General features: G+C 36.8%; 1 protein-coding gene across 50 annotated transcripts in view; it reads right to left on the bottom strand.

The window, feature by feature from the left end:
- Window positions 1-41: 41 nt before the first annotated feature.
- The window catches only part of KCNMA1 (potassium calcium-activated channel subfamily M alpha 1), a 424,339-nt gene continuing 402,179 nt past the window's right edge, over window positions 42-22,201 (bottom strand). For 12 of the 50 annotated variants that reach the window (XM_038141591.1, XM_038141590.1, XM_038141595.1 and 9 more), the window contains 5 exons: window positions 17,810-18,004; window positions 16,133-16,251; window positions 14,171-14,395; window positions 12,042-12,070; window positions 42-6,405 (listed from right to left, as the gene is read on the bottom strand). In XM_038141591.1, the coding sequence (XP_037997519.1) occupies window positions 6,251-6,405; window positions 12,042-12,070; window positions 14,171-14,395; window positions 16,133-16,251; window positions 17,810-18,004 (723 nt within the window). In that variant the 3' untranslated portion in view covers window positions 42-6,250. Of the gene's footprint in view, window positions 6,406-12,041; window positions 14,396-16,132; window positions 16,252-17,809; window positions 18,005-22,201 lie in introns of those variants that run through there. The other 38 variants (XM_038141608.1, XM_038141627.1, XM_038141610.1 and 35 more) reach the window with 15 other exon arrangements.

Raw genomic sequence — 22,201 nt, 5'->3', positions numbered from 1 at the left:
TTTCTAGAAGAGAAAAAAGAAAACACAGCAATATATCCTTCTTTTAGAACACAAATACATAAATTTTAATCTGAGAAAAATACAAAATGAAACCATGTACAAGTTATGTACAAACCCTTTTTACAGGACGATATATTTTTCACTGGATATTACATGTGACAAAGTCAGGTAGATCATTTCTGAGCACCAGCATTTGTTCTCTCTCACCAACCCATGATGTTAAAAGTAAAGTGATGAAGTCGTACTCCTTTTTCTTGATGAACTTTTAAGTTAAGATGCTAGCTGGTTCTCAGTGTACCCCCTCACCATCTCCACTTCCAAACTATAACTAATGTAGACATGTGAAACAATCAGAAGATATTGTATATATGTATTTGCGTGTGTGTGTTTTTTCCAAAGGAAGAAAGTGGTTTCATCAGTTTTGAACTCTACAGAAATGTGAAAGTTAAAGTATTTTTTTTCCTTTTTTTTTCTTTTTTTTCTTTTTTTCTTGCCAGAGATTAGAGTATTTGCATTGGCTAAGCATGTGTGTCCCAAGCTATGGGACCATGGCAGAAGCAGAATTTTTTTAACTGCTTGAGATAATTTCTGCTGACAATTTTATTTGGTTCCTACTAGTTATTGTCCAGTCAACAAAATGCTCATATGCCACATTTTTTGTTTCTGAAAAATCTATGGGTTTTATTACATTTATTCAACTGCCTATATGCTGTGTTCTGGGTTGTTTGCTTTTTTTACTTTATAGAGATCTCCTCTAAAATGCATTGACTGAAGCAGTGAGAACCCTTGTCTCAACATCATAAAGGCTCTTATTAATGCAGCTGTTTAGCTTCCTAAGTTAGATATTGCTCTAAATTAGACCCAAAGTAATAAAAGAAATTCCTTATGTTTTATATTTTCTTCATTTTCCCTACCCCTTCTGCTTTTGGCATTTAGCAGTAACACACCACTGTGCAGAGCAGGTCCCTCAGAGGAGCAGTCCTCACTATTGGCTCCAGTGGAATTCACCTGGTCATACAGACTGCTGCTCAGAGGCTGCCCAGCCTCGACATGGCTGTGTACTCTGGAGTAGGGAGAACCTGGGCAGAAGAGATACATTACTGACAGAAATATAGCTCTGATAAATGCTGGCACAGACTTATCAATACTAAAGGCCCGCATACCATCCTGGGCAGTGACTACAGCAGAAGAGATACTACATTCCTTTCATAATTTCAGATGGGGCTGTTACCCACACCCACTACTATTGCTCAGCATGAAAATACTATAAATGGAATATTAGGAGACCTGGTGTGCATATATAGTGCCTTTAAATAAAAATATTTCCCTTAAGCCTGTGATTAGTCAAGAACCTTTAGAATTAAAAAAAAAATTAAAAAGGTGCTTGTTTGTATGTTAGGGATTTCGATGGTTCAGATGGCACAGAAAGGAAAAAAACAGAAGGATTATAAAGAGTTCTCCTTTCCTCTGAACTTTTTATGTATTTGCCATTGACTTTGACAGATATTCCCAGGCTAATCCACTGTAATACTGGGAACAGATTTGTGTTTTCACTTTGTCCTGTTCATCGCCTTTCACACACTTGGTTATTTTGTTTAATCACATTCAAAACTAGAAATGAAAGGTGAGACACACACTTCTTTTGGTGCTGAAGAAATTCACAATGGTAACAGCTGTAAAAACAAAGCACGCACACACACATACACACACACACACATTGACCTCAATATGTGTTCATTTCAAATACATTGGGATCCAGGAGCCCTTAGGAATCCACTTCTTAAAACCATTTAAGCACCTGCTCTGTGTTTCAGTTTGTGCCCATGTAAGTCAGCTAGTCCAGGGCAGTTGTTAACATTTTTATGGATTGGCAGGTGAGTGGCCAAGCAGTGAAAACACAAATTATTAACCATTTGTAAATTATTGCTTTTTTTTTTTGTCATGTATGTTTATTCTCCAGTTTATGCAGCCAATTATTGCAGTAGTTGTTAGCTGTAATTTAGACACACACGCCTCCAGCAAAACCTGAATGAGAACACACTATTTTACTTTCTCCTTCTCCTTCTACTACATGAAGAGTTCAAAAAATGCAAAATCTTCCTTTGCAGGCCAAAAATAGCCAACCTCATCTACCACCACCCAACAATGTATAATAAAAGGCTAAATGCTTTTGCGGTGTCTCCTGTACCTTGCCTTGCAAACTACATTTGCCCTTTCCTGCCTTTGGCTGAGGCCATTTAGTTCTTTTCACATCCTGTTGACCATGCCTGGCCCAGATTAAGGGATTTGCACTTTCTGTCCCATGTATTCCCTACTGTTGGGCCATTGATGCTTAATTGAAACACAAGTTGTTAAAATATCAGTGACAGTTTTAGAATGCTTTTAAAATGTATAAGGAAATGTTTACATCTTGTTTTTCCCTATTAAAAAACACATCAGATTATTTCAGAAGGAACTACACAATCACATTGAGGTGTTAAAATTTGCATTTAGACTACGAATATCTTCCTTACTTCATACCTTAACTTTTGCTGTGCTTAGCACTTGCCACCAAATCTATCAGAGGACAGTTTAATCCTTTCATCTTAGTGCTCATAGGCTTCAGGGGGCAAATTAAAACAATAGCCATGAAACAGAGAGAGCCAGCAGACTTCCTGGCAGTGTGGGAGCAGACAAGAGCAGGGGTGTGAGGAGGGCCAGGAGCACAGCCCAGCTGCAGCACTGAACGAAGGCTCTGCAGCATAATGTCAGTGCATCTCTCATAAAACTAACCAGGATGGTTGGGTTTCAGTCAAACCAGGTAGAAATAGCAGAAAAAATTCTTCCATGTGCTGCCCTGCAAGTCATGTTTTCTTCCTTTTTGTGCCTTTCTTCACCCCAGCTCATGGAAAATAAAAGTGATGACACCTTCTTGTGATGACTCTATCAAATACATGCACAACCCTGTACATAGTGTGTGCCTGTACCCATGTACACATGTGTGTGCATGTGTGGACCCACATATATAGGTGTGTGTGCATGTATGGACATATGCAAACACACACACAGACACACTATTTATCCAACACACGAGTTACCAAAAAACATTCTGTAGCCTGTGTCAGTAGTGCATGAGATTAATGCAAAAAACCTAAAAACCAGAAAAAAACCCCAAAAATCTAGAAATCCTCCTCACCCCACTCTTTTTTTTTTTTTTTTTTTTAAATCCATGCCTTCTGAGACAGGGGTAAATGTTATTGATAAAGACCAAGAACTTATTTCTATATCAGTCATCATGTGGTCTGTCAGCTGTCACTTAGGTCCCTTTTCCAGCCTTTTCCCAGCTTTGATGTAACTTCATATATCTATTTATTGGTGCTGGCCTTATTGTAATTTTTAATGGCTGAATATTGAAGATTCCAACTGGTTTTCTGTCTGTTCCTCCATCTAATTTCCAGACATCAGTCCTGCATCTCTGATTATCAAAAATAGGAGTAAGAAAATATCACTGATTTTAGCTTTTCTGTATATGGGAAATGTAGACCCATAACTCCACCTGTTTCTCTCTGTCTTGTTTGCTCTCTATGGGTGTTGTTCTATCAATCATTGCATAAGGAGCTCTCTGTGCCAGAAGAGCTCATGAGTGTCTGAGGTCTTGTCCTTTATTTATAAACAATAGCATGGAATTTTGGGTAGTGACTGAAACTGGACAGAGAAACACAAACCTTGGCAATGTAGGGGTGCTGTATTTGATTCATTAGTATGTTTTACCCAGTGAATGTTCACTTCTGAAGAAAGGACACTCAGAAGTGGCACTGTATATGATAAGGTATAAGATATAATGTTTTATGCCCCTATAGTAAACACCAGTCTTCTCAGGAAAAAGAAATTAAAATTCATATGTATTTGGTGAGGTTGAACACAAATTTCTACAATTCTCCCGTACTCAGGACCAGCTTTTTTCATTCTGGTTGTAAAATGAATGCAGTTCATAAATGAAAAAGGAGCACTGACTTCAAAGAAAAGGCTTAACATGACCCAATGCAGAGACTGGATGTAAATTATAACGTGTCACTAGCTGGAGCAGCATATGTCGGAGGAACTCACTGGAATTATCTTCTCTTTTGGGGACTGTGAAATGCATTAAACATGCATCTAAGTAATAATGAAAGACTGCTTGTATTGTTTTGTTACTCTGTAGGAGAGTGAAATATTTTAAACAATCCAATTTTACAGATACTGTATTAACAATTCTCATTATTGTCTTTAAGTAGCTATTCTACAAAATGTTACAACAAAATAGTCACAGTCCAAGAAGTCACTCCAGAATAAAGCCTATTAGGTGTTAGTATGGTTATACTTGTACTGCAGCCAGTGGACAAACATTAAAGCTGAGATAGTTTGGCTTAAATGTTGGATTACATAGTGGACATCATTGTTTTCACAATAAATTCATCATCTGCTTTGTATTTGTTTGATTCACTGATATTTCTCTAATGATAAAAATACCACGGTATGTTTAATTGTAGTGTTTAACAATTCTGCAAAATTACAAAGCCTAAAGTTAACCTGCACAATGAAAATCTGCTTTTCCTGATGATTCTGGTTTTGTGGTTTTGGTCTTTGTTTCCCTACTATCACAGCCTTTCCTTTTTCTTTTTTTCTTTTTTTTTTGTTTCCACACAATTGTGTCAGATGTTGCTTATTTGAGATAGAGAGAGTAACTAAATCATTTAAAAGATAAATGCTTGGGTGGGTGGATACTGCAGCACAGATATGAAACATCACATTTTTGTCTGATGGCTATAAAGCTTGTTGGCAACTTTGTGAAACTGCTGACACAAAAGGCACCCATCAAAGGCCTTTTGCATGTTATCATAATAAATACATTCATCACTTTTATTATTTTTATTTGGTTATTACTGTACTTTTTTGTGTGGTGTCCCAGCAAAATAAAAGTAAATAAAAGGGGAAAAAAAGCAACCAGAAAAACAACTGCTAAAATAAGATGTTGCTTATTGTAAGAATTAACTGAGGACAGCATGTTGTGAGCTTGTAGAGCTGAAGCTAAACCAGTTTTTATCCTCATCTGAATTAACCAAAAGGAGATTCAGTGTGCCCTTACCAGGGTATGAACTTTTACCAAAGTGCAAGGATCTGGAGCTAAATCTCTGTACATATCAGGAAGAATTTGTACCATCTCAGACCAATGAAAGGCCATCAGCACTTCTGAAGGAAGGAAGTAACAAAATGTGGTAGAGTAGATGGTTTATAACCGATGCTTCCATGCACTGTTTTATGCACTCTGGATTAAATCACTGTAATAATGGCAAAAGAAGAAGAATTACCAAGCTTGCCTTTCTGAAATTAGCAGGTGCTGATGGCTAATGGGAAGTGAAGTGCAATTGCCAGATTTTCCATTTCTAGCAAGTGCCCCTTAAGTCCATGGCCCTTGCTGGGGTGGTGACATTCCCAGTGCCTGTGTCACAGCATGCTCCCAGGGTGCTGGGTGTCTGTGGGTGCCACCGTGAGAAGGGGCAGGGCACAGCGGGGGGGGGTTACTGCACCTTCACACAACTGGCAGTCAAGATGATCTGTATATGTTAATAAAACAAAGAATATTTCTGAAGAATGTTACATGTAAAAAAATATGACTTTCAACTCTGAAAATAAATAAGTTCAATTTATTAAGAGCTGGTGTCAATGCTGAACAAAATACACATCTTCCGATAAAGAAACATTTTGGTGAAGTGTAGGTTTTTTTTCTTAGGTTTTTTTGGGGTTTTTTTTGATTTACTAAAATACAAGTTGGACCTTTTTTTCCCTTTTTGTAAATATATCATTTGTCTCCCTTAATTACATATCCTCATAACTGTGACCATCATTCTCCTTTAAGCCAAAGACTGAGGGTTTGTTGGGGTTTTTTTAATTCTTAGGAGTCTGGCCACATATGCCATTTTTTTCAGGGAAAATACTTAACAATGAAAAAAAAAGAAAAATATATTTTTTCTAATAAATAAAAATAATTTAAAATGCTAGAGGCTATACATGACTAGTTTTGATTATGTTCATTTATAAATGAAATAGTTTCCAAAATACGTGGAAGCAATATTAAAGGCAGACAAACAAAGATCTGTCTACTTTATTTTCCCATTAAGCGTGCCCTTCTTAACTTCTCCATCAGTGGTTCAGCAAGTAAGAGGAATAAATGTCACATCACCATTCATGAAGTTTGTCAGGCTTTATAAAAATAGTTCTGGCTTCGAAGGAGTCAACATTCATCTTCAACTTCCCGTATTGGTGGTATCAAGCTGCTTGTCGATTTATATTGATTGATCTGATTGGCCATGTGAGTGCTCATGGGCTTGATTTGAATGTTTCTGGGATAGGCATTATCCGGCTCATCTGTAAACCATTTCTTTTCTGCTAAGGAGCAAAACAGGTAGAGACAGAATAAGGAGGGAAAAATGAAAGTGTTAATTAGTGAAGCACAGAAACATACAGAGAAACATCCAAAAAAAAAAAAAAAGAAAAAGAAAAAGGGAGCAGTCAGTAAAGTTTATAGAAAACAGAGATCAATAGAAGGTGACTTTGACCAATTACTAGCAGTACAATGAATTAGATTAATACCTCTGAAAATACTGTTATGAAAGGAGGATGACGCTTGCAGATTTGGTAATAGAAGCTAAAGAAAACTGCCAATATGCTAGTTTGCTTGTTGGATGTAAGAGAGCTCTTTTCTTGTGCCCATGCTCAGCTGATTCATTTATTGAAAAAAAAAAAAAAAAAAGATACAAATCAAAGTCTAAACTAAGAAGCCAAGGAGAGCAGCTGGGATAAGGGTAATACAGAAAAGAGCATGTGAGTCTTCACACAGAGGAGCACCTAAAGAGTCAGAGACTTCTCTGAACCATTTCAGCCTTGGGGTGGTGGCTACTGCTGGCCCAGAAAATCATGCAGGAGAACATAAAGAACTTTCTGCAGTTGGCTTGCTGCCAGACAGCAGCCTTGCTGCACAGGATGGGCATTATATCCCTACTCTGAAACACAGGTGCTGGGGCACTACTGAACTCTGGGGTTTAAAATGGGGTGGGGAACACACCAGACACTGCAGGTGACTGTGGGAGGGGCTCCAGCTAATCCTGAATGGATCAGTCATGATAGGTGACAGCAACGCAAAGGAAGTAAGGACTTAAACAAAAATTAGAGAAGAAGCTCTTTCTTTTCTAGCCATGAGCAATGCCTGTTTCCATGAACACACGAGGAATTTTTATGGTGCGGCTTTAAGGTGGGCTGGGAGCAATGTGGGAGGATGCTGAGAGGCTGCAGCATTGCAGCCCTTTCCCAGCTGTTTATCGTTGTAACCACCATGTTGCACTGCTCCATTGCAGGTATGGACAAAAGCTTCTTAAAATTCACAAAAGAAAAAAAAAATCTGAAACCATTTAGAGAGCAATTTCTGCTGTAATATCTCAATGACAGACATGCAACCTTACAAAATAACTTTATACTTAGACTAGGGAGCTCCTGATCTAGAGAGTGGCTAATGGCCTTTAGGTGCACTTGTGCCTTGATAAGCATTTGTGAACAGAGTTCTGTGTCCATTCTTGTCCTCCTTCCCCAGATTCCAGAGGTGGGCAGGCAGAGCAGTGGACACTTATGGTTCTGGGCATTTTATTATTACATGGAAGGTTCAAAGTGTGTTGCACCAGAGCTGCTACTCTTACATGTATGCACTACTTCTCACTCCAATGGGGAACACAAAATGCTGCAGTAGCTTTAGTGCCTCACTTACATAATATAAACTGCTACTTTTCTAACCACTGAAATGCTGCAGTATCTGGAATCAGCACAGGAGAGGAAAGAATGCTCATTTTTTAAATAAATAAATTATTTAAAACTAGCAAAGCAAAATTCATCCTTGAAACCCAAGGACTGATCACAAAAGCTCAGGAGGTAAAGGAGAGAAAATAAATTGAAAGGCTGAGAAAAATAGAGGACAAATACCTGGACATAACTGCACAAAAATAAACAAAGACTTTTGGAGTTAGAATCTCTCAAGAAGTAGCTTAATCTCCAGAATTACTGGAATTTTCAGTCACTTTCATGAATAAACCACTTCTACTTTATATGGATTTTTAGAATTTACAAGCCAAACCCCCACTGCCCATTAAAACCTTTGCTACCCATTCTTACACATTTTTTATTTTTTTAAATCAAACCCAGGATGTATATTACTTACTAATGGCTTATTCCTGAAGGGAAACTGAACTACTGTATTGTTTTTCTTGTAATTTTCCAAAATGCTTTTCCCTTGTGTTTAAAAATATCCTACTCATTTGTGACCAGACTAAATAATTCCCTGCCTCCTTAAAGGTGCCCGAGTCTGAACGATGCTCAATCTCCCATCTCCCTCTCTCTCACCTATTATAATTAAGTTCCCTTTGATTTGAACAGATTGGACGATAGGAATTCATAATGTTACATCCTGCACACTGAAGCTAACTGATTAAGTGCTTTAAATTATTCTTCCTGACAGAATGATAAAGTTACAATCTGTTCAGAGATGATCTACAGCTTGCCAGACTCCTACCGTTTCTTTCTACATTCATTTATCTTTTTGTCAAGCAGTTAAAAAAAAAAAAAAAAGCCTCAATTCCATAGATCTTTTAAAGTAATCAGAACATCTGAATTATTAATGAGACTTTAAGGGAATGATTCCTGATGGGGGCTGGTTTAAGAAAGGTTGTAGGAAAAAGAAGTCTGGGAATGTGTACACATCAAAATAATTTCAGCTCCATTTAAAAAACCATTTAGTTCAAGTGTGACACATGAACCATTATGCATTTGTGGAAACCAATTTTATGTGATCTACGATTAAACTAACCTTTCAGAGAGGTGTAAAGTGTGATGGTTATCATGTTTTAAAAGCCTTGTGAGATCACATAAACAATTTCAAACTAACAGTTTTCTAATGGTTTGTGTTTAAAATGATTTTAAGGCAAGTTAAGCACTGTGAACTTTCATTGCTACCTTGTTTTTTTTAACACATGGTGCAAAAACTTTCCTTACAAACAGAACTTGGTACAAGTTAATTCAATGTTGTACCAAGTAAGGGGAGGCTTGCCTGAGTGCTAAGAGTCAGAACTGCGTTGTGGTTCTCAGCAATCAGTGTGAAGCACTTAAAAATATCCTGCTTTCCCTAAAATTTTCCAAATAAGCTTTTTATTTATGTGTTAAATTTACAATAGAATTCCTAAATAGGGAGCTGTTCTTTAAAAAGACACCACCCAGTCGCTTTTTGCCTTTACCTGGCAAGTAATACACACAAAACATTAATAATAAATGCAGAAGCTAGTAGATTCTAATGTCTTTTGCTGTTTAGATTTCTTTTTGCCAGTGCTGAAACCCTGACCCAAGCAGTATCATTCTCCAGCATGCAATGCTTAGCTCCAGCATTATACCTTTCCTATTCCTCTATGCTGTCAAAATTATCTTTGACCACATAACAATGAATCTCCTGTGCAAATTCATTGACCTCTCTACTTACCTTTGAAATGTTAGCCTAACACTCCTGATCTTTACTCTTGGACACTATGATATTCTGCTCCCAGTTACTAAATGTCCTTCTTGAAGCCCCTATACACTTTTCAGTCTTTTATGCTATGCTTACAGCCTGATTTTGGCATGTCTTCCAGAGTCTTAGCACAGATTTTTATCTTTAATATTTACTTTTTCCTTTACATCAGTTCAGAAACCCCCTTTTTAAAGTCTTTATATATTGCTATATTCACCAAGTATTTTTAAGTTCTCTGTCATATTGAGTCTGTTTCTCTTCCTTTTGGAATATGCATATTGATCCTTACCAGAAATGTTTCTACCTTATAGTGACAACAGGCATAGTTTTTTACCATATTTTTTTAGAAGATGCTAAAATGTCCCTGATCTTCCTACGCTATTTGACAGGCTTCTTTTTGACAGCATTCACCTGAGAGATGTTGGAACAGCTTAGTAACTGAATGTATTAGATGGCAGAAAACACTTACTCTCCTCTCAAACATCTATGTTTGTAATGGCCTATCAGCATCAGTGCATCCATGAGGGTTCAAAAGGCTTAGTGCTCATATTACAAAGAAATGAAAACTAATGTTTTTGTGTAACACTCTTCCCTGCAGTATAAAAAAGGGATATAAATAATCAAAATTAAAAAATCAAAATACAGTTTTCTTCAACTTGCATAAGATTGCAGCAATTCTCTCCAACAGATTCATTGTACTGGTCCTTTAAAATTTCTATCATTAATTTTTGGACTGAGTAGCAACTTAGAGCAAATGTCACTGTGAAACACCCTCTCTTCTAAGCAGAGGCAAAGAAAATACTACCCAAACATAACACAAAGGTTTTACTAGATTTTTATTCTCACCATAATCCCAGGTTACCTTTCAACTGTTTAAAACATGCATTTTTTGTCTTCTGTGACACCTGCAGTTTCAAATTAGTTTGCATGTATGTGTTTGTGTGTCTCCTCCCTGCATGTAACCATCTTGTTTATAACTAAGCTGAAAATTCTTCCATGTAATTTGTTCCTGCATGAGAAAGAAAAGTATTGAAAGTTTCTCCACCCACCTGCTCAGCAATTCTTTCTTTGGCAGATGAATATTTTACATGTAGCAGGCAGTAAGAAATTTGCAGGGAAAGAGAGAATAAACTCTTTTTTCTATGAAGAACTTTGCTCCAGGGCAACTGAGGTTTTGTGACCAAGATAATGTTCTGGACTTGTTCTTGATTTTTTTTTTTTTAGCCACCAATATTCTTAGTTTTGACAATGGGAATTTCACTGGAAAATGCCTGACTCTCTCTGTTTAGGTCAATAGGAACCCATGCCAAGAACCTGCAGGTTCTGCATGGTTCTGTGTCAACACTTAAGCTCACTAAGAATTTGGTTTCCAATGCTGAAGCCATGCTGGGACTGATATAAATGGCAGGACATTCATTTAAAAATCTAAAACGTCACTTTCTGACATTGGTGATACTTCACTTTCAAAAAACTAACCATTCTACTATGGTTGTCTGACTTGGGATAGAACAGGAGATTTCCTCTTACTTTTCAATATAAACACCAACATAAAGTTGATTTAAGTATTTCTCTACTTATAATGATCAACCTCCATTGTGTATCCATATCAGAAAACCTTCATCACTATAATAAAGTATTTGATCAATCTGACTATAGTCAGCAGTGGAAATTGTATGCAATACTACTAAAAGTCAAAAGTTGTAGAATTCTAACTTCGGGATAGAGGACAGAGGTGGAGTAGACTTCAATGTAATTTGAAGAAATCAGATTTGCACCATATTAGATATTCTTCTGCTGCTGTTCACAAAGTAGGCAAGCTACTTCTCTAATGTACACTGTATTTTTTCTATTTGAGCTGCACTGTTATACAAATACTATTTTTTTGGATAAAAATCATTATTTAGCAGGTGACAAGCAGCTTCATATTAACACCCTTCCTTTCTCTGCTAAATGGAAAACAGATAAAACATTAATGGAAAAGCATTTTGGTGTCAAAGCCATTAACATTCTTCCAAAATGTGTAACTGCTCTCAACTGTCTTCAATCAATTCTGCCGACATAAAAAGATGCTCTTGTACATACATGGGGAATAAGAGAGTAGGGAGGGGAAGCTAGGAAAGAAATTGGAATGAGGAATGGGAAATTAAAGTAATGTCTGCACCACGACAGGCATCTTCATTGAGCAGGAACCTGGGTGCTTACAAAAGGACACGTGCAATTAGAAAGGCAAGCAGATGAGAGGATAAAAAAACAAAACAGGGTTGAGAAACAGCAGCAGCAGCAGCAGCAGCCAGTTTTACTTCTGGTTTGGTGGGAAAAAAAAGGCAAAAGAAAACCAACAAAACAATCAACCAAACAAACAAACCAATAACTGAATAAGGTTTGTAACTATTTTTTTTTAATTTCACAAGTTTTCACAAGGACAAAGTTATAGAGGGAAACCCACAGCAGTTGCTAGGTCATGCAGAACCATTAATTTTCATACCTTGGCCCATTCTATTCATCCTTGTTGCACTTTAGAAAAAGAAGTAAGCTATGTAAGTTTTACAATGCTTTTAAACTGTCATATTTCTGGTTGAGCACTTTAACTGGCACATCCTTGTAGCAATAAATATTCTGAGGGCAAAACATGATGACTTTCTTTGCAAAAAGGAACACGTGAATTTTTCTTCATGATGAAGAGCAACTGTAATAGTCTCATTTGTAGTGGAGCAACCATAATTTGCAATGTATTTCACTGATTGGACTTACAGCTGCGTTTGAATGCACACTCAACACACATAGACTGCATTCCAATCATTATGCTCAGCACAGCACAGTGGTATTCTCTGTAGCCCACTTACATGGTTCCAGGTTTTGTCAGTAAAAGTGCTTGGCTTTATTGTCAATTCACACAGCAAGCAAATCTTCAAAATTATCATGCTTGGGGAGGGGGAAGGTAGAGGACAAAACTAACCATAAAAGCACCTTGATTGGGTTGGCAGTTACAACGCTAATCATTCCAAATCTAAATATTTTTCTGTCTGCATGCTTTCTTGCTGGATAGCCAGGGAAGAGGGTATGTGTTTCTGCCCTCCCTACCCGTGGAAACCCTCCATAAACCTAGAGCTAGCTGCATATTTCAAAATATACATTGGCTTCTGAAGTTTAAACCAAGAAAAAAAAAAAAAAAGTAAAAGCAAGCCTGAACTATCATTCCTATAGCTGTCTAGGGCAGGTTCCTTTCCACTACTTTATTTAGTTCCCTGCCACAACATTTTTTGGCTACATGTGTCATTGGTGACAATTTGCAAGAACTAAATTCTGGCAAGTGCACAGGACACGACACCTCAGCACTGTGAATATTTCCAACCCAGCCCTCTTGTTCTCCTCATTAACAGTCTGGGGCACAGCACCTTTTCTCCCCAAATGGGAGAGATTTAAAGGCACTCAGTTGTCTTCCCTGTATTCCTGCATACTGGCATGCACCTGTTGAAAAAATAGGTAGAACATGCAGCAAGATTTCTGGAGGTTCTTCACATATTAGGACTCCTGTTGGAAGATTTATATGAACACTAACTTGGAAAAGTTAAACTACCATCTGGGGAAAGGAACTAAGTCCCTGGAGATCTGATATGTAAGCATAGAAAAATGCTTGCTCTTTTCTGAACATTATTTATTCTGTACATAAGGTGACTAATTCACCTTTTAAAGACATAAAAGTCCCAAGAAGGCAGTTTTTAATGACTTACATCCAATATTTATGATACATATGGCTTTTTATCCCAAATGTCAAAAGTGAAAGAAAATATAGCTATTCATGTGGCAACATAAATAGACAGAATAATAATTTAATATGCAATTAGACTCTTTCTAAACTTAAATTAAACCATTTCAGTTGTAAAACTTCATGCCCCGACAATTTCAGTGTTAAAGGGAAAATACACCACCTCCAAAAGACTAGTATTTTAGAGAAACTTCTTAAACAAGCAGAAAAGTCCCTGATATTGCTTTGGTATAAAGCAGATGTCTAGCAATCATCTATACAAGGAGTGTAAGCCCTATATAATATAAGCTTTGAAGTGAAAAATCAGCAGGGATTTTTTTTTTGCATGATTTTTGTTTGTTTTTTTTTCAATAGGAGAGTTTTATAAGCTTCAAATAAATGTATGAGCTCCTGTAAATATGAGTATTAAAAAAAACCTACTGCAACATACATCAACACTTCTGCACTAAATGACTTTCTTTGTGTAACTCTGACATCAAGAGCAAGTGTTCATGTTAAATATACTCTATTTTTGGATATGTAGAGTAACTGCAGTGAGTTATTTATGTTTTCAGTGTGCCTATGGGTTTGGAATTCTTTTTTTATTCTCCCCTAGCATCATAAATAACTTTTGGTCCGTCTGCTTTGTTGCTGTTGTGCTTAAGGGTTTTATGGTGGTGAAATAAAAATGACAATCACATGCACACTGTCATACATATGCAAAATATGTGTACAAAAAGGGAGAACTCCATGGGAAAACAGGGAACATTACTGCCGGAAACATTAACTGGGGAGAATGGGTGGTGAATGCAAGTTTCACACACAGTGGGAGTAGATACACATATCAAAGTCTATCTTCCTGCACATACTTCTGTTTGTCCCGGGAATCTCTGCTCTTGGTGCGGTTCGGTCGGTTGGCTGTTGATGGGATAGAGTGAACTGATGAGCTCTTCTTGCTGGAAGAGTAGGAGGAATGGGAGGAATGAGAAAGGCTGGCTCGGGACTGGCCAGCGTTGTGGTCAAATTGCATCAAACAGAAGATCAAGTCCGTCGGCACAAGCTCAAATTCATATGGTGGGTTTGTGATAACATAACTGGAAAGAAAGGAAGACAGAAAAAAAGAAAGAAAAAGAAAACAGGTTTAGATTTATACTAAAAAATTTCTTCTAGAGTTGTTAGCTCAGGACCACTTTGCCCAGTTTTTGCATTTCTGTTTGTACACAGATAATTCCTGCTATGGTTTAAGACCTTTTTAAGTCAGCTGTCACTTTTTTTATGTTTTCTGTCAGACAGACAAAATGCCTGAGAATGATGTTCTTCAAGTGAATCACGTAATGATTTTTCAGAGAAACCACCATACAAATCATGCTCCTTTCTCTGGCTGCACCACAATGCAACGACTCTAGCAAATATATTTATATATTGACAAAAACCAGCAACATACCCACCACAAACAGTATTTACAAGAATGGCTGAGAAGCAGAGAGAGGAGGATTTCACTTGCAGCTTATTTAAATACATATTTAAATACATATCACATTTAAATACATATTTACATAGTTATTAAATATTTAAATACAGTCAGTAGAACAAGGGATATAATTATTGGTTTGGATTGTGACTGTAGTTAAAACAAGTTAAGGAAAAGACATCAATAATTTTATGGTGAGGTTAATTTTGTTCATTCACTCCACATGTACATTCATGGCCTCAAAAAGCATTTATAAAGAGAAATCTGCGCATCCAAGAATCCAACATTGCTTAGTATAAATCCCAGGCCTGAAATAAAAAATTGCTCAATTTCAAGAATCCCCACCTTCACCTAATGGCCTTTCAGGGTATGAAGGACTTATAGAGCAGCTGCTAAATTTTTTCATGCATGTGAAAAACAGACTTGAGCAAGGCAATCTGTCCTAGCAAGAAATGAGTAAAAATTGAACATGAAGCTCATGACTTAATTTCAAATTAATTCAATGCTCATAAGAAATCTGCTTAGCTGCTTCAGGGACAGAAGTCCCTTATTAAGCCAACAAATACTCCCAAGTATAGTAACTACAGTGTAAATCTAAACTGCAACTCAATTTTTCTACCCAATTTATTCAAATTCTTACAGAAGAAGCTGCTTTGGTGGGCTGCAGTGCTGTTTATTGCCATGTTCACCCAATAATGATGCTTTCTGTAGAGCAAGAAACAGTAACAGATGGTAGATTTGTGATACTTCTGGTATGGGTCTGTGTGTGTATTTCTAGGAAGCAGTTAATTAAGACACATTTCAAGCAAGCTGCTAAATGGCCTTCAGTTTGCAAAGATGGAAATGTGTCTGCTCTATTTAAAGCACTAAGGTCAGGCTTGGTGCTACTGAAGTAAAAATGTAGTCTACCAAGAGAAGGGTTTCCATTTACTGGAAGAAATTATGCTTAGACACAGATGGTGCTGATGGCAAGCCCACAGGAGTATTATTTGAGCGTTCAGAAAAAAAGACCAGCTACTGTAATTTAAATTATTATCCCACAACTTAGAGTTGATTGATATAAGGGAACCCCTTTCCTTGCAGACAAACAGCGGATCATCATAGAGCAAACAAGCTAAAGATACACTCTGAAACTTCAATTAAAAATTTTGAATAAAATCAGCTGACAACTTATGCTGTGATATCCAGCTTATGATTTAAAGTCAGATAGAATCATGGTGAAATTTTTAAAGAGGATTGTGGAAAAGTTATGCAAAAATGGAGCGAGCTCTTTTTTATATTTATGACAGGCACTGGGCTTTTCCTCGCTGAGAAGACTGAAGAGCAGTGAAGCAGAGATGTTCTAAAAGACCAGACTCACCGTTTAGTGCATTGGCTGGGAGTACTTAGATGTGCATCCCTTAATCGATAAATTCCAAAGCAAAGCATATTGTATGTTTTCAGTGCTTTACAAAACAGATCTCCGTAACAACCTCCATCCTAGAGGAAAGAGAGGAGATTAAAAAAAAAAAAAAAAGCACATTTTTTCCTTTCTTTGCTCTGTTAACACAATGTCAGGGAATAGGTCATGTAGTATGAACTGATAAAAAAGGGACATAAATGTATATACAGTCTGTTGTTTGTCTCAAATGAGAGCCTTTTACCAAAGCAAATGAATAATCTAAATCTTTTATTTCAAATAAGTAACTATGTAAAGTGATGATTGTTATTTTGGAGAGCCTTGGTCTATAAAATAATGGCAAATTAGAAATAGTGAGTGATTTGCTTTAAGCTGGAAATCTAAATTTTTGTACTAGACAATGCATGTTCTACAAATTACATTAACTGTGGTATTAAAATTGTTAGTATCTTTGACCCTTTCTTGGCAGCAGTCATACTGTCATCCAGAGGAAAAAAAAACTCATGAGCAGCACAACAGAATTAGAGTTCAATGGGTTTAAAAGGATAATAAAATATCTGCTGCTGTAAAATGATGACTAAATGTATGATTAGCAAAAAATAAGTTTAGATTTGCTCATTTGTATATCTAAAATAGTGATTCTTAAGTAATCATGAGTGTTAATGCATTCTGCCTTCACAGATGTAGAGCAATTGAGGCTCTGGTTAAACAGCATTCAAAAGATTGGTGTTGCTTATTTTATTTGTGGAAATGTTAAGCTGCATGCCAGAGTGTTTTGATGTGCTGCTAGTCTCAGCTACAACTGGACTGCTACATCAACTGAAAGGCTGTAGGCTTCTATTTGTGCACTCTTGTCCTAATCCTTAAAGTGGGATTCCCTGTCATTTCTGTGAAGGTCATTCTGTTCCTTTTGGACAGAGCTGGTGAACACAGGGTTAATTTAAGAAACATCAAATCCTGCATCATCGTCAAAGCAGAGTGGGTGCTTTGGGATTATCTCAAGATTTCAAAATGTGGTCCAGCAAACATTTCTAGATATTTTTTTTTTATATAATGCACTATTTTAAAAAGATTGTTTATTTGGTTTGGGATTTTAAACTTTTTTTGCTTGTTTTTTGACTTCACCCTTAGAACAGTGCAGTCAAATTACCAGAAAATTAGGATTTCAGAAGAATTTTAGTTAATCCAAAACCAACAGAAACCAAACCTTACAAACCTTTGTGTTCAAGCTAATAAGCAGATTTCAAGAACTGGAAGCTCTGCGAAAACACTGATTAAGCTTATCAACACCCAAAAAAGGTATATCTATAAATATTGAATAAATTTAGAATTAATTATTGCTATAATGGTTATATCATCCAAATCAGCTCATCCATCTCTTTAGTTGACAATGAAGAAGAGCCACAGGATTTTCTGTATGAAAGATGCAGGCAAGGATCCTGGGCAGTCATACAGCTTCTCAAAAAGGTAAAGAGCAAACCTGGCACTCTGTGCTATAAATTTTCAAACAATCCAAAAGCTCTATTAAATTCAATAATAGAAATTATATGCTTATTGAGATGGATTTTTCACTCAGTCTGAGAGAAATCTAATAGAGCACAGACCAGCCTTGGTCCTGCATTTCCCTCATGATCTTACCCCTAGGTCTGCAAATGGCCCATCATACAAAGCCAACTGAGCAACTCGACACCTGTCCCTGTTTGCAAGTGTCTGGGGCGTGCTGTAACCTCCTCTCAATGCATTTTCCTCAGCAATCAGTGCTTCCAGCTCTGGTGTGGCTCCTCCTGTTACCAATGTCCGTATCAGTGTGAGGATATTGTCATTGAAGTATGTCTGCAGAGATAAAAGAAAGCTCTTTAAGCAAACACCATTAAAGTCACAACTGAAGACATCCAAATTACAACTTTTCCGGGTTTCTGCTGTTTAAAGTTCTTGGCTGTCTCTTCAAATAATTTTATATAGAAAGTGAAAAGACAGCAGCCTCCAATTACTCTATTTTCTTCTATCCCATTAGGCTCCTATACTAGATCCTTCCTTTTAAACACCAATTCAGGCTGATTTTTATTAAAGTACAAAAATTTGAATGATTTATGTTTCCTATAATTGGTGTTAGTAGTGATGCAATGACTGCTTTCCTTCTCATCGCCCTCATGTCTAATAATGGGCTTTAGGACATGTAATTGTAAAATTCAGACCACATTTAAAGCTTACACAGGCTAGATTGCCTTTTTACTCTTGTCACCAATTCGTTGGGGAGCTGCCTTTGTGCTGCAAATGTCATTACTTATTACTGTGGCTGGACTCTAGCAGTCTAACCGATGTATTGTACTAAACATCTTATTACGAGACTTGACAGTGTTCAGACATAAGCATGTATCAATTAAACATCTTGAGTTCATTCCAGATAAATGTATGATGAGTTTGGGATCCTGGTGGTCCTTTTAAAAAACTCTAGGGTATAGGGTAAGTGTGGTTTATTAGGGAAGATTTACTCCACACTGACATTTTGCCAGCATCTGTAGCATTGCTGGTCTGTCAGGCAAACAATGGGTATTTAAAATATTAATTTAAATCCAGATGAATGACTTTCAAGTTCACTTAAAAGTGTACTGGTATAGTTCAGACATACTCAGTTAAACATCTGCAATGTATTGTACAGGGCAAAAAAAAATGTTGAACAAAAAAAAGGAAAGACTGTCACTTATAATGTCACCAATGTCTGAGTTTTCAGAAGCTTTGAAAGTGCAAGGAACATAAAAGGAAAAAATGAGCTCACTGTAGAGTACACAGGATTGACATTACGGGATTTCTGGATTTTGTTGAATTTAGGACTCAGAACAAATGTCTGTAATCCAACCGAGTAAAAATGAATAGTGAATTCTCCAACAGTGCTTGTTGTCTAAAGATAAGACTTTTAAAATAATAGTTTTCAATGAAATTCATTGCTCTATCCATATAATGTAACTGTATTTAATACATGGGTAAACTGAGGTAGAGGTTGAAATATTTTATCCTGAGATCAAAAAGCAGAACTGGCTTCCTATCCATGTTGCTTTGATATTCTTTCTTTGTGTAATGAAACTTCAGTTTCATTGTTTGCTGGAGATGACAGATAAAACAGAAGAAAATGAGTTCTACGCAGCAATGTTTTTCAATTTACATTGAAGTTTCCTAACTTCAAGCTTCTCTGCTTATTTACATAGGCATACATGCCATTCACCTGTTGACTAAATTAAAATGAGAGGATCATATTCTTACTGTTATACATGTCCTAAAGCAAATACTTGCATCTCATCAACTCCAATTATTTAAGTTAACCTGGGTAAGGCACTACATATTTGAGCTACAAAGCATACTGTAAGGAGTAGTCTGACATAAGCAGAGGTTCATGAAGATTCAGCTAGTCTAAAACAACAGCTAATCTCAAATCAGCCCTTACACATTGGATGCACTGGGTAACAATTCAAGTGTAATACTCAAACCTCTCTTAACTTATAGAAAAATCAATGTGACCCCTTGCAGGAATGTAAGTCTGGAGCGATTACATGATGTTTAATAGGAATTGCCACTGTGAGAGAGAGAAGACATTCAGGCATGATTGTTTATTTTTCAATTACTTCTTCCTTGATGTCCCCGAGATGAAATTAGAGTCACCCTCTTTGGCAACTCTTTCCACTGTGCTATACTTCTAAGGCAAAGCTAAGACCCTTATTAGCAAAGGAAGCAGCGTTTATTGTGGAACAATGGCTTAATTTGGGTTTCACACCATGACTGATGTGGATGACACCACTCAATCAGATGAATGAGTGCAGCCAAAAGATATTTCTTGGGTTTGTTTTTGTTTGTTTTTGTTTTCTTTGGGAGAAAAGATTCCAAGTTTCAGGACAAACTGCTGCAGCATTGCATCTGATCAGAAAATGTCCAACCATAAGCAAGGAAAGATGGGTGAATAGGAAGCTGTAACTTCTCACCTTCTGCTAAATAGGATTACTTCCTTCTGTACTAAAGTATTTAGCACTACTCAAGAAAAAGCTGTCTGTCCATGCTTTTGATTGTTACAAAAATCAGACCCCTCATTACATCTTGCCAGTTTGGAACTAGGGGAACACTGAAAAGCTGAAGTAGTTGATATCCATTTCCTTTGGAATAATAATACACTGAAATTAATTTGAGAGTGATCTTCTACTTGCTCTGTGGGAGGGTACATGGCCTGAATATGCCAGTACTTATAAGAAACTGATCTACAGAATGTCTTTGGAAAGGTGCTGTTGTACTTAAAGTAACATGGCACTTTCCAGTGATGGAAAAGAATCTCTTTTGTTGAGTGTAAAATCAAAACTGAAGAAATACTTTTTTGCTATTGTCGTTAACCAAACCCCACATTGGATATGTGTGTGATACCACTTTAATCAGCATCTGGAATGAGAGGATGAAATAGGTGTATTCTAAACACAGAAAAAAAGAAATGCATCATAGACACTGAAACTGGGTAAATAGCAAGGAAATCGTGACACAGATATCTGAGCTAGCAGTGCCACCTAGCCCTTGCTTCGGAATTGTAGTGCAGCTCTTTCAAATCTTTCAAGGATGCTTTCCCATTTGTTCAATCATTTTTTAAAGTATAATTACCAGAGTGCTTATGTTTTGCAGTTAATACTGTCATGTCTTTTAAACTAATTGGTCTTCTACAGAAAATTTAACTGAAAATTAGCACATCTTTTAATAATATTGCTTTAACTTTAATAGCACTTTGCCTTTCATTTATAATTACACTAAAATTGCCATTTTTCAAGTTATATCTGCCTTTTTTGTGTTTGCTAGTGGGTTTTTAAATGAATTTCTTTTAAGAAGACTCCTCCTCCTCCACCACGTGTGGTTTTTAACCTCACTTTCAAACAAATATTTTTACTTGCTTTTCTCATTGAGCTGGAGGAATAATATAAATCCAAACTTGAAGAATGACTGAGATTACATTAGTAATTCATACCAGTAACAAAAGGGTCTTTGAGACAGAATAAACAGAAGACAATAAATAACAGCATTTCACCATTTGAAAATCTATTAATTCTTAAACCATTGTCCAAACTTTAAAGATGTTTGGGACACTTTAAGTTACAATTTAAGATGCTGCTTACTAATTCTCTGAACAGAATTGCATCAAAAATAGTCTTGTGTTCACATCAAAGATTAGAACAGTTTCTTTTCTGTATAAATAAGACTGTGAGGATCCCTTGGGGAGAATTCTTGAGTATAGGACATAATGAAAAGTTATTTTTAACTGTTTTAATAATTTTCTTCCATTCTGTCCTTCTGCTTATATGAAGAAGAAGTAGGATTTGGTAATACAGAACACAGTCAAGACCTGAAGTTCTAGCACAAGCAAATGAATTCCAGGGCAGCGAATGCTAAGTGATATCATCTGGCGCTGGAGATCCTTGTCTCCAACAGCACCTTGGGTGTGTTGCAGTGGCAGGTGTGGGAGGGACAGCAGCCTGCCAGAACTGCTGCATTTCCCGTGTCTTCAGTGCCAAAAGGAGTAGCAGGGAAGCTTTGGCTCTCAGGCCAACTGCTCAAACCTTTGAAGGTACTGTGTGTTGAAAACTGGTTTCCTTGCATGTACAGGATTTTATGGAATAACTATCTCAACAAGACCCAGAAAGAAGCCCTTCTGCTCAAATATTTGCTCCTTTGACTATCCTATGTCATATAACTTGTCTACAGCTGAAGATAGCGTTTTTAAAAACCAGTTAAATAATCTAAAAGACGCTTCCAATCCCACACTTTTTAGTTACATTTCACTTGGTCTTGAAGGCATGCTCTGCTTTCCAGAAGTGGTATTGCCTTGACACTGACAGACAATGTGTATTATTTCCCTGGGTTTGCATATGCTACGACAAAATAAATATTAATATATCATTTAAGGACCTGATGGCAGTAGATGTCTCTTCAAAGACATAGTAATGATTAGCTGGAGCATTTTAACAATAGCCACTGCTGCAGTTAAAACATGAACCAAGCCCAGAGCCTGCC

Source organism: Motacilla alba, chromosome 6, assembly GCF_015832195.1.
Source record: "Motacilla alba alba isolate MOTALB_02 chromosome 6, Motacilla_alba_V1.0_pri, whole genome shotgun sequence".
NCBI lineage: Eukaryota > Metazoa > Chordata > Aves > Passeriformes > Motacillidae > Motacilla > Motacilla alba.
This window is presented reverse-complemented; position numbering and strand designations above follow the sequence as displayed.